We start from the raw sequence: 18,109 nt of genomic DNA, 5'->3' as shown, positions 1-18,109 counted from the left end.
CTGAGGTTAGAAACGCTTTTCATTATGAAATGTAAAGGGGCCTTTTCACATGTGTGGAAAAGGCCAGCCACACTTAGCAACCGAAACAATGCAATGGAGATGTGAGAATTTAGTAGTAAACCTCATTGACTACTATACTATAAACTGTAAACAACTATAGTTAAAATGTTATAAACAATGTCAAAGCAAAGACGAACAGGAAGTTATAACATCCTTGGGTGGAAAAGGGTGAAGCAAGTAAAAAAGGGGGGGGGGGTCATCAAACTCAGAAGTAGAACAATTATTTACTTCTCCATATAGTTTCCATAGACTATTATTCATGGAAGAAAGACAGGATATCAAATTATTCCTTTAAGGGGCACCGTTAGTGCACAAAGAATACTTTATGAATGATGTCTACATCATTTAAAGTAATGATTCTTGTTGCTTGAACACTTTTGAAACATGTTAAGATAGTGGGTATTTTTTCATCCTCCATTTTTAATTTTTTACTTTAATTTTCCTTAGAGAAAACCACCTGAGCTGATGGTTCAGGTTGACAGAAATTATATGATTGGACACCTTATGGATTGTTCCTGATAAACTGATTCACATACTGACTGCTATGGCACAAGGATATCTGCGTTCCCATTCTACGTAGTGGTAGGACAACTTCCCTTGACAATTGTGTGGTTGGAAAAAAGAAAAAAAAAGAAAACATGTCTCAACATTGAGCAGGATAAAACTTTATTCGTCAATAAAACTTTGCTTTTTGACAAAGAGATACCTCATAGTTCCTTTACATAAATAAACAGTTTTTACATCATCTGTTACCACTGATGTCATTACTGTACTAACAGACAAATAATATATTCTGTTACAGTCAGATTTATTGGAAATTCAATTACATCTTTCCATGTATGTTATGTTTTGTATATGTGTGTGTGTGTGGCTGCAATGCACTGAAGCTGTGAGGGTTTTTACACGCCCATGCAAAGCAGACTAGCAACAGAGAAGTGGGTAGTATTGCTATCTGAATTTTGTGGAATGAAGTCAAATGAACAGTTTAAGCGATACTAATACGTCTATCTATCCATACAAGAGTATAATTGAATGAAACACACATGTCAGAAGAGAGGACGGATGCTTTCGACGGTTTGGCACAGTTCATCAAGATGCAGAATTGGACATGTTTCTGAGCTATTTCAATGGAACAATGATTCAAATATCACACCACTTGTCAAATAAATGCGTGTTTGTGCAAATGCATGGTCAGAGGTGATTTCTTTACAAACCACTAGTGGTAGTGAGTATGAGGGTTCAAACGTTTCATTTGGTGGAAAAAAACAAAATTCACATAATAGATGTAATGAAATACAACCGAAACTCACTGCTGCTGATCGGACAAAAAACGGGTGAGACCCTGGACATGTCATCAGAACAGTTTTTTTTCTCCTTCAGCTGCTACACTGACCCAACAGTGAGTGCAGCAGCTTCAAAAATCACCCATTACTAAGGTGTGCAAGGGGGCCAGGGCAATCACAGCACTGGGCCTAAATTTAATGTAGCATGAACGTGCACAAGAGAAAATTGCATGAAAATAAGTGCAAAGAGGAGAGGTAGAAAGGACTTGTTGCCAAGATCAAAATAGTAATCAGTTCATCAGAACACATTATAGTTCATATGAGCAGTAGAGCCTATTAAAGCATACTGTTACTAAGAGTTACGATGAGTTTGTTCTGTGCCTTATGTGGTGGTTGTCAGCATGTAAACACTGCTTTGCAAGTAAACGTCATTGTAGAGATTGTCTTCTATGCATCAAAGGGGAAACATTACAAATCATTGTGCTGTTGGTGAGTCGTAGCAGTGTGAGCTGATTCCTACGGTTTATATATTCTTCACACAATGAAACTAAAGAACACAATCAAGAATTTTGCACCTTGTCGAGTATGTCAACTGAGAGTTGATAATTACAGAGTAGAGTGGATGTAGGCACATCCAGGATCGCTGTCCAAGGCTTTGTTACTGTCCTCAGCCTGGGATAAATTTAGACTCTCTCCCGTGGATCCAGTGCACTGAATACTAATTACATCTCTTGTCACGTGGCCGTCTGCCACAAGGGGGCACACCGGCACTCTGGATGCACATTTACAGGGAAAAAAACAGGCCAGTCTGTTGAGTTTACCTCATGTTAGATGGTGAAAAAGTGTTTTTTTTGGGTAGCATGCTCGTTCAATATTTGTTTGTGTCTATGTTTGTGTGTCTTTGTTGCCTATGAATTATTTATGTCAAATTTATTTTAAGTTTCCTTCATTTCAATACATTTGTATAAAATCAATCCATGAATTTAACTCAGTTTTATGAATCTAATATAATTGTTTACTCCAAGAGGATGACAATGCAGGTATTTCTCTCTATTTCAATAAATCCACACGCCCCATTCTTGTTTAAAGCTGTAGTGTTTCTCTAAAAATGTTCTGGCTGATTTCATGTCTAAGCTTGTAACACCCACTAAAGTTCAGTAAAACAACACTGATTTGTGCCACCGGGTAAATTGTCGCTGTCCAGTTCCAACATGTAAAACAATGATTTGCTTGTCAATCAGTTCTTCTTTTGACACCTAATAAGTGATAGCGGAGCCTTGGACAGCTGTCAGATCCCACCTACATCCAGTCTGACATTTTCACTTACAGTGCAAACATTTACAGTAAGACTTATCATTTCACCAATATTCTACAATAATAAGTAAAACAACATTGACAGTATAAGCACTATAGAGTAAACATTTTTTTCAACCATATGCAGCATTGATCATCCTGCACTTTAACTATATGCTGTCTACTCCAAAAAAAAGCCTGTTATGTCGGCCATACAAATTACTACGACTATATTTGTGACTTTTTGCTACTAATGGACCCGAACAGTGTAATAAACATTTTTACAGACTGTGTGGTTTGTATTTATATTCGTCTCGTTACACACACTGATGGATGATAACAATGGTAACATGCAGAACGACTGAGTATTTAGCAGGTAAGCAGACGGAAAAAAAATTCCCCGTCTCTATAAATGATATGCAATGAAAATGGTTTTCCCACTGGCTGCTTTATCTTTGTCATTGTGCTTTGTTTCTTAGGTTTTAAAATTTTTTTCATCCAACTTTCCACAGGAACTTTGCAGTCAACATGAAGGGGGAAAAAAGAATAAAATAATATTAACAAAGTAATAAATATCAAAACTGGATTCAGTACAAAATTCCATAGAGAAAATTATAAATATTCGGGTACCAGAAACTTTCCTGCAGAGTTATGTGCTTTTACATCTTTTCATCATCTGAAAGTGACAAGGTGTTGCAACAAAAAGTACAATATAAATATTGAGAAATGTTGTCCCATCTTACCCTGAAAAACTTGGATTTCATTACTGTTCTTCAGTTGTTAGAAGACGTGCTGAATGGATTTCAGTAATTTACTGACCCAGGTGTTTGTGTGTGTAAACAAATCAAAAGATACGCACAATATATGGCGATGAAATAAGTCAGATACAGCAGTTAAGACAAAATGCACCAAATACCCTCAAATCAATTCTTAGTTATTAATAACCCACAGTGCTAAACTGTCTGCAACAAACACCGGCGGATGAAGGAAAGTGGGCTAATCTGTGCTTGGATACATTACACACAGTGCAGTGGGCTATGCAATGTGTACGACTTGTGCACTTTAGGTTTATAGCCTTCCTATGGCAAATGTTTGTCCTTAGCGTCTCCTGTGCTCTTTACTGCTGTTTGCTTTTAGTTGACGGGTTTCTAGATGAAGTCTGACGTCACCGTGTTTCGCTGATGCTTTTCACCTCTTGGACAAAGCCGTGTTTCCTGACTCGGTGCTGCTCGTATTCTGTCTGACTAAGTCCACTCTCCTCCTCTCTCAGCGACAAATTTGGATGTACAGCGGCCGCTTCAAAGAAAGCAGGCTGGTGAAGTTTTGACAGGAACTTTCTGTCTGATTTAGGAAAGCATCTCCTGTACTTAAAAATAACTAGAAATAGAATAAAATTAAAATAAATAAAATTTGTGAGGAGCACTCAGCTCATCTTGGAGTATATATTCTTAATTAAGAGACAATAGGGAGACTAAGAAATCCGTAAAGAGGTCATTATATGTTTTCTCACGAAAATCCCATGGGGATCCCACTGAGTTTTTTGTGTACGCCTCATTTAAGTAAAAATGATTTTGCTCCTCATTATTTCCAACATGACATGAATAAACAGTGTCATATAAGCAGCAACTATTGTATCTCCATTTTAGTCGAACAAATCCAAAGCTCCTGCATGAAGACAGGAGACTCAGCTCTCTGGCTTTTTCCTTATTCTAGTTTTTTATTTCTAAACTGGTGATTTCATGAACAAAAAGTGAAGAAGAGCAGAAAAAAAAAAAAAAATAACTTCAAGTGTTTTCTCTCCAGGATGTGGTCTTCATTCGCGTCCTTTTCCCTCAAAGTCTCTCCGACATCTGTGTTTGTGCGTGCATGCATGTGTGTTATGTCTGATTGTGTGATTGCGCTATGTACAGTTCACAGCGTGTGTAAATATGTGTGTATGAGAACATGGGTAGCTTCTGTATGTGCTGCATGTGCAGGTGAGATGTGTATCAAAGTGTATATGAAAGACAGAGAGAAGAGGGCGGCCCTCCGCCCAGGAGGCAGCCAAGTGTGTGGGTGTGTGCGTTCAACACACACTCTCACTCAAAGCGTTCGTAGTTCCTCGTCTGTCTCACATGGGGCACCATATCCTTCAGGAGTCTGTGGGCGCAGAAATGTAAACAAAAGTGTGTAAGTGTGCAGAAACAAAGGGTGATCCAAGAGATCGTCCTCCGATCGTTATCGGACGATATTTGTTCTTTATAGTTTGATCGGTGTTCTCTATGAAGTCCGATCATAAGAGACTCATCAGTTCTGAATTGAAAAGTTTTCATTTGCCTGCTTTCTCGCCCGCTCTTTAATTTGCTGTTCGAGCGACACAGCTGGCCCCACACACGGGCCTGGCTCCGCGGCCGGCTCGCCATCTGCGGCGGTACTTTTGCCTTTTGTCTGACCTATTTTGTTTCGTGAGACGCTAGCAAATCTGGCAAGAAAAAACACTGGTTTGTCTGTTCAATAATAGAAAGGTATAAAGGATATATGATATAATATAAACCACCCTACTCTGATAAAATCGACTTTCCTGCCCGAGAGAGAGAGAAGACTATTTTTGTTGAAAATAATTTCCTCGAAGCACAATTTGAATGGTATATGAACATGCTTAAATTCAATATGCACATATTCTTCTATAAATTAATCTTTTAATGAATGTGTAGCTGATCTTTAACTCATCAGTGCGAGCCTCACTTTGTGTCAATGCGGCAAGCAGTAGAGCATGATTTTGACCGCAGACAAGATGTGGTTTTTGAAAGGCTAAATGCCAACAAATATTGGTTGAAGAAGAATATTTTGTTGGATAAAAACATGACAAATAAATGATTACATCTATCTTTTGTCAACGAACATTAACTTTTGGACCTAACAATAGTAATTGTAGTAATTGGAAATGTTTGGATCACACGAGTCTACTATATAACAATCCTTCGCAGCCACCGCTAATCAGAGTGCTGTGGTGTCTCCGTCTGTTTTGGCACTCAGCCACACACAGCTGTCGAGTTTACATGTGGCATTAATGGAATATGGATTTAGGAATTTCAAATCAATAGGTCAAAGAAATGTAGACTGTTGGTTTTTTATCTTACTTGATGCCATATGCCAAAATGATGAGTCCAATGAGAACTCCGATGGTGCCATCCAGAAACCAGACGTCAGCATGATGCTTGAAGACTTCGGCGCTGATCAGAATGGAAAATCCCATGATGGAACCGACCAGAGAGTTAAACCCTGAAAAACACAAAAATGGAGAAAAATGTCAGGTGTGTTTATGTATTGTATGAATGAGTAATGAAGTAGTTTCAGTTGGCCAAACTTAAAGGGACAGTTCACTCAAAAATACAGATTTTTTGCTCTTTCTTGCTATAGTGCTAGTGCTATTCATCAGTCTAGATTGTTGGTGTGAGTTGCTTGGAGTTAGAGGTATCAGTTGTTGAGATGCCTTTTCTCCAATATATATTGGCTTGTGGTGCTCAAAGTGCCAAAAAAAATACATTTGAAAAACTAAACAGCAATGCCTCATTACAGAAATCATGAACTGGTTACTCAAGATAATCCAGACCTTGTTGTGAGCAGTTTCATGGAACAACTATGGTTGAAAGACAATACATGAAACTGCTCACAACAAGGTAGCACTACAGGTACGATGAAAAACATGCATTTTTTATTTTCGGGTGAATTGTCTCTTTAAACATGCATCACTAATCCTGATAATCACTCATTTATTTATTAAATTTGAACATAAACAGCAATCTGATTATCTGAGGTCTTTTGGTGTTAAAGAAATATTTTGACATTTTGGTTTACATTTATTCACTTTCTTGCAGAGAGTTGGATGACAATATTGATGTGACTCTCGTGTCTGTAGGCTACAGTAAATAAACTAGCTTAGCTTATATCCCAAAGACTGGATAGAGGGGGGAACATTTGCCAATAAGAACCTCAAAACTCACTAATTAACATATTATATCTCAATTATTAAAACTGTACAAAAGTTGAAGTGTGAAAAATGAACAACAAAAGTTGTAGTTTTATGGAGGGTTATGTCCCTGAATTGGCCAAGTGCAGGGACTTCATGAAGTTCCTTTGAAACACAAATGGCTATAAATACTACATAATAGTTGACTAAATCTACTGTATTTCAGTTACCCTGTATAGCAGCTGATGTTTTTTGATAATTACATTTCTCCTTGTGTGGAAGCCGGCACAGTGGGTTATTGTCTCGCCTGCAGTAAGTGTCTTGTGGGAAATAGATCCAGTCTCTGAGAACAGCAACCTATTAGTTCTTTCAATCCATCGAATCCAGTTGTGAGAGCAACTTTCTCTCACACAGAAACACACACACACACACACACACACACACACACACACACACACACACACACACACACACACACACACACTTTGTGACTTTGCTTTTAATACTTTGTATTTTGGTTGTCACACTTGTTTTCTGTTTGGGGTTAGAGAACCATGACCATGGTCTTTTACAATTGGTTCATTATTAGTCATTTAAATTTTTTGCAAATTCATTTGACCGTTATGGACTATAATGAGGAATAAAAGAGTGAAGTATTTTTACCCAACAGCGAGTAAAATAATAAAAACAGCTCCATCTAGATTGGCTAAAACTCTGAAATGCCTCAGACAAGCAAAGGCAACAGTAATAATAGCCCAATAATAATATACAATAATATAACTCTGACAGGGGCCATTTTGCTGCATAAGAAGTAAGTTTACCGTTAATACTAATTTACAATGTGCCTCCAAATCTGAGGCCATGGTGCTCTGCCGGAAACCGGTGGATTGCTCCCTCCAGGTGGGGACGGAGTGCCTACCTCAAGCGAAGGAGTTCAAGTATCTCGGGGTCTTGTTCACGAGTGAGGGTAAGATGGAGCGGGAGATCGACAGATGGATCGGTGCAGCTGCAGCAGTAAAGCAGGCGCTGCACCGGACCGTCTTGGTGAAGAGGGAGCTGAGCCGGAAGGCAAAGCTCTCAATTTACCACTCGGTCTACGTTCCTACCCTCACCTATGGTCACGAACTCTGGGTCGTGACCGAAAGGACAAGGTCGCGGCTACAAGCGGCCGAAATGAGTTTCCTCCGTAGGGTGGCCGGGCTCAGCCTTAGAGATAGGGTAAGGAGCTCGGTCATCAGGAGGGAGCTTGGAGTCGAGCCGCTACTCCTTCGCGTCGAAAGGAGTCAGCTGAGGTGGTTCGGGCATCTAATTAGGATGCCTCCTGGACGCCTCCCACTGGAGGTTTTCCAGGCACGTCCAACTGGGAAGAGACCCCGGGGAAGACCCAGAACACGCTGGAGAGATTACATCTCCCAGCTGGCCTGGGAACGCCTCGGGATCCCCCAGAATGAGCTGGAACATGTTGCCGGTGAGAGGGAGGTCTGGGTCGGCCTGCTTGCCCTGCTGCCACCGCGACCCGACCCCGGATAAGCGGTGGAAAATGGATGGATGGATGGACAATGTGATTTTGCTAGTTTTACTCAAGCAAAGGATCGGAATACATTTTCTCATAATCTTCAATCTTTTCTCAATTGTTTTTAGGGCTGTATTTATCTCCCCCCCCCCCAATTTGCACGAAAGTCAGTTTTTCAACTGTTCTCGTAAAACTATTTGTCATTAGCAGGGTAGAGACACACATACACTGATCATCAACACTGAAAGGCTAGAGAAATGACTGAGCGAACAAGATCACTTTCCTGGGCATTTAGTGAGTCAAATACAATTTCCTATTGCTATTCTGTAGACCTCTTAGACCGGTGCACTACTCATTTATTTTAACTGTGTGTGTGTGTGTGTGTGTATGTGTGTACACTATACCATCAGTGATGAGTGCCCGGCTAGTCAGCACTCTTCCCAGCATGTACTTGGCCACAGCCAGCACAGCACATGTGAGTCCGCTCACTATAGCAACGCTGTAGAGGAAGTCGTCCTATGGAAAGACAGGGAAGAGAATATATGTATAATAAGTTGTGGTAAAAACAGTGTATGTTTAACGATAAAGCAAAGCATACAAACATACGGAAAGACAGTGTCCGTAAGACAAACACAGAGAAGCGCCAACGTTATCAGTCAGACAGAATGACCCACAAAGCTCGTCTCAGCTCAACCATCAATAATAGATATACAGACTCCACTTGGTGCATCAACCCAAGGTCATTCGACTTTAAGTGATGTGAGGGTAGAGAGTTTTTGAGTGTCAAACAGACTCAGCACAAAAACCTGCACTCGGCCCCGGAGTGGCTCCGTATCAGAGTTAATTGGGCCAACAGGGGGTAGAAAGACGGAGACAAGGTGGAGAGAAAAAGAAGAGGGAAACTGGGACGATAAGACGCACATGAGAGAGGAACTCTATTGTTTTCGTCAGACTTCACATTTCTTCACCAGGAATTATGGTCAGGGCTATAACGTATTAGGATGAACTTTGGCCTCGCAAACCAACCGGACGTAGCGATCGATTGTTAGGCTCTATCACACAAACAGATGTAATAAGCCTTTTTCATGACGGACATATTTACAGACTCATAGTAGGAAAAAGCACAGGTGTCACTAATGAAATGAACAACAGCTCCATTCTCTATTCTATTTAAGTGCCTAAGCCATGACAGTGTGACGTTGAGCCACGACGCAAAATAGCAGGACCCTGAAACTAAAGCAGCTAAATGGAACTCAGCTTTCATTGCCAAAAAGCTTTTATTTTTCTGTATATTTTAACTTCTCTTTTAATGTTTAATTGAAAACATGTTCTTACTCGAGTGCTGCTTTTAGCCTGATATTCTTCATGTCCCTTCCTATATGTCACATGCTTCCATCTGTCGGACTGAATGGTAAAGTTGTAGACATGAATTACTAACATCAGGCCTAATAATAGTATGTATTTATTCAAGGTACTACACACTCATGGTCCACCCACACAGGTGCTTTCGCTTAATTTGCCTGATCAGACTCTTTGTAAGGACGGAGTGGGCATAGGCTGTGCTTGATAGACATCTAATTTGTTATTATACCGTGTCATTTTTATTGGTTCGTGAAGTTTGATGACCTTGTGTAATTCCAGCATTGATCCAGCCGGCAAGTGGGTTAGTGTGGGTGCAAAGGGCCCTCCTCACCAATTACATTTAGCTGCTTCAGGGTCCTGCTATGGTTCATACTGGCTCACTGTCCCACTGTCATGGCTTACTGGATGTAATGTTATTAGTAACACATGTGCTTTTCCTACTATGACAAGTTCAAATGCGCCTACATAATATGCAGATATTCAGGCTGGTCTCAGCTATACCTATCCCTATACCCATTCATCCCTCCTTCCTGTGAGAATTTGAAAAGACCGTATGTAACGAGCTGAAATTTGCGCGTGTTGCTGGCTTTCGTGGGAAAACGCAAGAGTTTTCTTAAGTTATCATACGAACAGTTGTGTGAGGAAACGTTGAGATATTCAATAGTATACTATATAGTGTGCAGCTAATTTAGTGTGACACTTAAGAGCCCCCCTAAATTAGGCCTAACGACACCCCTGCCGTCTTCGTGACATGAACTCTGCATTAGGATGACATCGATGACAGCCGTAGAGTGAAAAATGCTAACTTTCACAGAAGATATGACACATTGCATTGTGGGATTGTTAAGAGAAAGTGCATACCATACACTCATCTTTTACATTGGTTTGTGGGAATTTTGAGGGCATATATTTGTGCATACATTTCACACTCGCATTTGGACACTAAAATATAATGGTTGACAGTATACAGTGAACTACATAGTGAAGTGATTTCACTTATTGTTTGCAGCTGTCTGATGTCACACAACACTTGGAGGCATACATTGTATAAATGGTGAACCATCAACTAAAAGGTGATGTAAAGTATACCTGAATTTAATTAAAATAATACATAGTATCATATAGTAAAACCTGTTCTGCATGTAAATTGATTTCAAAATATCTCAGTCTTATTTGGTAGCTGATTACGGTAAAAAGAAATCTCTGAAAGTTGTCATTTCTGCGCAAAAGTTATTCGGGGAAACGTTAAAAATCCCAGGAAATAAATGTGGAGAATGAGAGTTTAGTTATATTTTTTCACTTGCCAAATGAAGCTTCAGCATGCATACTGTTGGGATCTGACTCTGGTCTCCTGGCTGGCTGAGACCCTCACATGTGCTTTTCAAACAAAGGAGCATCCATGTTTCCTTCCTTTCAAACAAGGCCTGATCTGGGGTCTGATAGAACCTCCAAGATGGATGGCCACACATCCCAGCTCCCCAAAACTTGATCCTGGCCCCTCATTGGCCAAGAAAGGGCCCCCCACTGGTTGTACTACCTGGTTTATAAGCCAGAGCACAGCTCGAATTGGCCTCTTCCATCCGGATTCGTCCTGGTAACAAGAAGATTCACGAGGAAACGCGGCCTCGCCAAATCCTTTCAGGTCATATGTTATATTCGCTGGTGGAACCACAGACTGTGCTTTTCTTTTTATATTTTAGCTTTTTTTGGATCCTTTAGTGTGAGAACGGATAACTTCTACGACCCGTTCTCCCACCCTTAGCGCACACATTGCCGGCAAAAGGGCGACTGACCCCCTCTTTCCCCGCCGAAGATTCCCGGTAACAGACGAGCGATCCCCGTCTCTCCGCCGAAGTTCTACCCTCCTCTCTGCAGCGAGTGAGGTTGAGTCTGCGCCAAGCTCCGCAGCAGCGCGCCACCGAGAGTCTCCGACTACTCGAGGACCGAGTGTTTCCTACCACTGGAAACCGACCCTACCGAAAGAAGCTTCTAAAAGTAAGAGTATCATTGGTATGTGGGCATTAGTTTAATTTAGACTATTAGTTTATGTCGTTGTTATTCCTGTATCTTGTTGTGTTAAGTTACTGTCGTGTTTAGAACGTGTTATTGCGCAAGCATCGCGGACCACGGAGTTCCGTTATATTGTGTATTTCCTGCTGTAACTGTTTGCATTAGATCCGTCACTGCTAGTGGATGTGGAGTTTGTGATTTTATTACTGTAAAGACTAAAACCACGGTGGTTGACCCTCGTCTCGCCGACCGAGTTTCGGGGTGATAAGGAAACAAACTCGCATTCCACCGCAGCGATAAAGATCTGTTTTGTTTTGGGGATTCTTTTATTTTGTTTCGGTTTTATTCTCTCTTCTTCAAATCGGCTCTGTGAGTGAGATTCAGAACCGTAACTATCGCCGTATAAGCGTGACTGGTCGGTTCAGAACCCGACCGCAGAGTTTTGCGGGTAGGATCAGCTGTTCTCACATCTCCCTGCAGCGCCCAGCACCGCCAGAGCTTGGTTTTCTCTCTCTCTCCTCCTCCCTCTCTCTCTCTCTACTAACCCGCGCACACACATAGTTAGATTCACTGATTTTTGGTGAATATCTCAGACACGTAAGGTTACGTAATCTATTGTCCCAACCCACATTGTGCGTCGCCCCACGTGGTTACACCCGTGGCCACCTCTCAGCCATCTTGTCGTAGTGTCAAGACCCCGCCATCTTTGCTTGTAGGTCCACCCCCGCGTGAGATTACCCCCGCCCCCCACTGTCTGATTCCCTCCTTTTCCACACACACACACACACACACACACACACACACACACACACACACACACACACACACACACACACACACACACATTTATTTTGATATTATTTGATTTGATCATTTATTATTTTGATTTAATAAACTCTGTTATATTTTAAAGAGCAGCCTTCTGTGATTACTTGTGCATATGTGTGTAATAATAACTGGATGTAGTGGCCTGTGCTCGAACTTAACCCTTCACCCTCACTCCAAACGTGTAATAGTATTCAGACTGTTAATATCGTGAGTGAACACTAATTATGAGACTTAGTTTATAGTTCGGTTATTGGTCCCTGTCCGCAGGGTGGTGCCCCGTTCTTATTGTTGGAATGCTGTTAAGCATTCCAACAATTGTTCTTCAAATCTTTATTCAACTTCACTCAACTATTTCTTCCGTACGTTTTTTGAAACTCTTCTTCTTATTCATTTTTTAAGCTACAGAAACCGTTCAACTATCAAAATGTTCAGCTCTTTCAGCTCATGGGTGCTATATCTCTTCATATTTATAATCTTTAAACTTTTTAAATTATTAAGCTTTTTGCAATTTTTATTTTCAATGGGATGTCTATGGAGACATTTTTCAAATCCTCTTAAACTTCTTCAACTTTCAAATCCTTCTACTTCCTCATACGTTCAGCTACAGACACCATTTAAACTTTAAAATGTTTAGAAAACCCTGATCTATTGCCACATGATTCAGCTTTTTGATATCTTTTACACTTTTTGAACTGCAGCAATTTAACTTTTATGATTTTTTCAGTCCTTTTCTGACTTTATAATGGGTGTGTATTGCGCAGCTTAGAGTGCGTGATGTCACCGCTAGAGTGAAGAGCAGCTTGAGATTCTTGTGAAAAAAAGATTTGTGTTTTGCCACTGTGTCCACAATCTTCACTGTTCATGAATAATTTTCGGATGTAAAAGTAGCTAATCTTGTCCTTGTCGGAATCCCACAGACTTACACATTTGGCTCAAGGAGCCGCAGAGCGACATGAACTCCAACCAACTGCTCCATTAGATTCCCTGTTTTATCTCCATTAAAATGCTGGAGGCACACAGCTGTTCATGATTGTGCTCATTAGTGAAGCTGATAAACACACAGACTCACAGACTCTCCAACAGGTGCGTCCTCACCATGGCAACCACGCACGCAGGCTCTGTCTGTCTGTCTCTCTACACACACACAAGACTTGGAGGCATTGTACTCCTGTCTGTCTGTCTGTCTGTCTCTGTGTGTGTGTCTGTCTCACTCACTCACTCAGTCCATATACCCATCTGTCTGCCTGTCTCACTCACTCACTCACTCAGTCCATACAACTGTGTCTGCCTGTCTCACTCACTCAGTCCATAAAACTGTCTGTCTGCCTGTCTCACTCACTCAGTCCATATAACTGTCTGGCTCAAAGAGCCGCAGAGCGACATGAACTCCAACCAACTACTCCATTAGACTCCATGTTAAATCTGACCACTCATTTCTCAAAGAAAGCAGACGGTACCAGTTTTGTATATTGTGCTGGAGCTCACATTTATAACACCACAAACATAAAAACCACATTACCGCGTTTGGCAGAGTCTTATCTCTCTCACGGTATCCATATTTTATTGATTATTCTCATGGTTTTGGTATAAAGGGCATATGTTTGACAGGTAGTTGTTGAAAATCACTGTTCACTCTAATCTCTCTTAATTAGCCTCTAACACACAGGTGCTCCAATCACCAACATGCACCCAACCACACAGGTGTTTATATGAGCTCATTAGTGATGTTGATAAACACAGAGAGGCACTGAGACACACACGCACACACATGATTTAGAGATATACGTGATGCAGCTCAGCCAATCAAATATGGGTATTCTGATAAGTTTCCTGATTCGAGTGACATTTACACACACAAGAGGGAGAGAGGAGGAAAGACATGGCAGAGCAGGACAATAGTCATGTAAGCTGTAAATGATAAAACACAGGACAATCTCCAAATGAGAAAGATTGCCAGAGAGCTCTCTCTCTCTCTCCAAAATAAAAGCCCCACAAAATGAATCCTAATTGAAATGCTTGTGATGAAGCCTGTCATTTAATAACCTGTTTATGTTTATCTAAGATTATGATTCTGTCTCCTCTCCCCTTCTCCCCCCCCCCCCACACCCCATTTCAAAATAAAAGCCCCACAGAGTGAAATCTAACTGGAATGCTTGTGATGAAGCCTGTCATTTAATAACCTCTGTTTGTTTCATACATTCTGTCTCCTCTCCTCTACTTCTTCTACTGCCATTATTATTATTACTACTACTACTGTTATATTAAATACTACGACCAATACTACAGCTATTACTTCTTCTAATTACTAATACTTCTACTACTAATAATACTACTACTACAAATATCACTACTGCTACTACTAGTACTTATTCTAATGCTACTAATACTTCTACTACTAATAATACTTCTACAACTACAACTTCTACTACTACAAATATCACTACTGATGAAATTTTTTAGCCACAGAAACCGTTCGAATATCAAAATGTTCAGCTCTTTCAGGAGAGGGGTGATATGACTTTTCATATTTGTAAGCTTTAAACGTTTTGAATTATTAAACTTTTTGCAATTTTCTTTTGAAAGGGATCTCTATGGAGAAAATCTTCAAATCAGTGTAGTGCAGTTTGGCACTGCAAATGCAGTGCAGTTTAAATGCTTTCGGGCTTCAACATTTTTCAGATGGCTGGTCTCCCATTTATTAATTTTCAGCAATTTTTTTACAATTAATTTCAACTTTCAGCATTCCAATGCATTTTCAGCAGGAAATGCATTTTCTAGTTTAGTTTCATATTTGCTGATAACCAAACACGCTCCTTTACGTTCCCAACAATACACATATGCTGCATTGTCTTGTAAACCAACATGCACTTGTTTGTAGTTTGAGCTCTTGATAGCTGGTCAGCTAATAACTTGTTAATCCCTTAAACCCTTTTTACTAGAATGAGATGGAGGCAGAATAAGGAGGAGCTCGTGCTAAATGACTTCACTGTTTCGTAAAGCATGCCTAAATTGTAGTTTTCGGATTTTTAATTACCTTTCCACACATACATATCCTTTATAAGCTGGCTGCTGCTTGTGTTCAGTACTCTCTCTGCTTTACAGTATCATGGATCACTTATTCTGTGTGTATTGCATGTTCTCAGACACTTTTAAGTTATTTACAGGCAATTCCTAATTTAGATTACTAAGACCAAGATCAGAGAAGAAAGTGTCTAAAAACAAGTGCATGTACTGTATGTATGTATTTGTTGCATCAGTGTGTGTTGCTCTCACTTCGTCCAGGGAGAGCCAATCTCAGCTCTCTGAGTTTAATCGGGCACCAGACACAGACGGCCCGCCATGAGAGCAGCGACCCAGGACGTGATGCGAATCAGGATTCCTGATTTTCCTCGCCCTCCGTCCGCTCGATGCGATTTTAAAGCCTGATGCTTCAAGGTGGGAGACATTTTACAGCGTTCGCACTGTAATCTTCTGGCCGTTCTATTTTAAACCATTCTCTTTTTTGTAATCTCTATCTGGCTCTTTCGGTCACGCATACAGAGCACATGGACAGATCACTGCCGGTGGGATAAATCACCTCTGACTTCTGTTTGATGGAGACTTCAATGAACAAGCCTGTTTCTGCCACACAGAAAGAAAGAAAAAAAAAAAGCCCAAAGGTGGATACAAAAAGAAAGGGAGGCCGTATGAATGATGAAAAATATTTGTCATGGCATGTTTAATGGAGGGAGACAGACTAGGTGATCGTGTAGGGAGAAGTTAGAGAAAGAGTCTGGGCATAATGATGGAAGGGAAACAATTAAAGAAATGTAGCACATGGAAGGAGGAGAGATGCGATAGTGAGAGAAGAAAGTAGAGAGAGAGACTGGATAAATGAGACGGAATGAGAAGAATCCTTTAAACTCCTGCATCCATGAAATCTCACAAAGCCCAGTCGCTTGCGGAAGTATTTTACATAATAAATACAGATTATTCTTGATAATCAATCAGATGTAAAGACACAGGGCGAAGTCGGAGCCCCCAACTGACAGAGAAGATAGAGTAGAAAAAAAGAGAGTGGGATGGTAAGGGAAAGAGAGAGGATGTCAAAACGACCATCAAACATGCACTTAAAATATCAAAAAGGACACACAGTTGGTTTGTCTGGAACGGATATGTTTATTTTCTACCATCGGAACTCTGCATATTTATCCTCTCATATATATCTCATTATATCCACATGAATTAACACCTCTGCATTGTCCTCATTATCGTTGTTGTTGTTGTTGTGTCTCACTTTGTTTCATTTATTGTCAAAATGTATATACTGTATGTGTGAGTTGTTACCTTTTAATATTTAGGAAATTCACTATCCAGGTGTTTCCAGACGGAAAGCGATGTTAATGTTTGGCACGGTGCAACATACAGTCGAAATTTGGCACAAATAGAGGCTTATTTGCGTCCCGTTGAGGTAACATTGTTTTGACTTTATCAGAATAGTCATGCCTACGAATATGCTTCATAAACATACAGGAACAAGAGGAAAAAGGAGAGAAACTGTGCAAGATAGCTTGTAGCTATACCATCTGTACAGTCAAACTGACTTGCACAAATAATGCGAGGCGAACATTTGCTTTGCTTTCTATGTAAAAACTGCTTGAAATTACTTTCAGTGGATATTATACATCCATCCATTCCATCCATTATCCAAACCGCTTATCCTGTTGAGGGTCGCGGGGCGCTGGAGCCGATCCCAGCTAACATATAGGATATTATACAGCTCTCATTAAAAGCAGTCATGGTCAGAAATACACATTTGCTATATCATCATAGCATAGTGACTAGAACGTCAGAACTTAAAATACATTCACAGATAACGAATATTTGCATTACAATAAACTACAAGCAAGCAAATATGTCAACATTTTTGAGGGGTACCCCTATGGAGTTTTGGCCAGTAGCGGCACTATGGAGCAATGTTTTTGTAAGTGGGTACACGTTTTGTTTGTGTCTCGTGCCCACGCGCAAGGATGCACAGCACATGTACTAGCACACATTTGACATTCCAATGACTTTCACCAGTTGGTAGCAATACGGCAAGAAATGTACACCAGAGAAGGAAGATAAAGACAAAAATGCAGGTTTGAAAATATTTTCTAGAATCTGCTTTGCAAATGATTTATGAGGAACTAAATGCTTTTAACGTGTTTGTTAGGCCTCAAGTATATCGACAATGTACTTTCATGTGTTTACAGGAAAACTCCACAGGGTAACGTATGCCAACGTGATTTTGTTAAAGGGCCCAATAGTCCCCTCCCCCCCCAAATCTCAAATTTCCCCTCAGCTCAAGGCTGTTTTATAATTCAGGTGTGCAAATAAAATATGAAGGTATTTTGAGATCTGCTGCTGGGCTCAATAACTAAATCAAGAAGTGCAATTTAGAGCTTTGAAAGTAGGAGGCTTGGAATTTTAAAGAGGGATGAGGACTTTTTTGGAGCGTATAAATCTCTCAAAGGACAGATGGCGAAGGTTAAATCATTTACAAACCAAAACAAGAGGGTTTCAAAGCACAGACCTGGAAAAAAGATACGACGGGGGCGGGGGGATGGGCGCTCCCAAAACAGCGTGACGATAGAAGGGTTGGGCAGTGCCCCGGCAACAGAAAGACGAGACTATTTCGGGGGATCTTATTCATAGTCTTAACACCTCCCTCCTTGGAGGGAGAGTAAAACTCTGATGTCAGAGGAGCTACAGCAGAGGGCTATAAAAAGATACCTCGCTCACAACAATGAGTGATGTGTGTGTACACGTACTGTGTGCGTGTGTTGACTG

General features: G+C 40.6%; 1 protein-coding gene across 1 annotated transcript in view; it reads right to left on the bottom strand.

Moving 5' to 3' along the window:
- Nucleotides 1-4,714: 4,714 nt before the first annotated feature.
- LOC142938652 (transmembrane protein 163a-like) overlaps nucleotides 4,715-18,109 on the bottom strand; it is an 89,443-nt gene continuing 76,048 nt past the window's right edge. The window contains exons 6-8 of the mRNA XM_076081966.1: nucleotides 8,503-8,614; nucleotides 5,756-5,897; nucleotides 4,715-4,775 (exon numbers count right to left, since the gene is read on the bottom strand). Coding sequence (XP_075938081.1) covers nucleotides 4,715-4,775; nucleotides 5,756-5,897; nucleotides 8,503-8,614 — 315 coding nt within the window. The remainder of the gene's footprint in view (nucleotides 4,776-5,755; nucleotides 5,898-8,502; nucleotides 8,615-18,109) is intronic.

This window comes from Anarhichas minor, unplaced genomic scaffold (genome assembly GCF_050575085.1).
Source record: "Anarhichas minor isolate MPS153535 unplaced genomic scaffold, ASM5057508v1 ptg000087l, whole genome shotgun sequence".
Taxonomy (NCBI): Eukaryota; Metazoa; Chordata; class Actinopteri; order Perciformes; family Anarhichadidae; genus Anarhichas; species Anarhichas minor.
The sequence above is the reverse complement of the archived record's forward strand: the minus strand, read 5'-3'. Positions and strand labels throughout refer to the sequence as shown.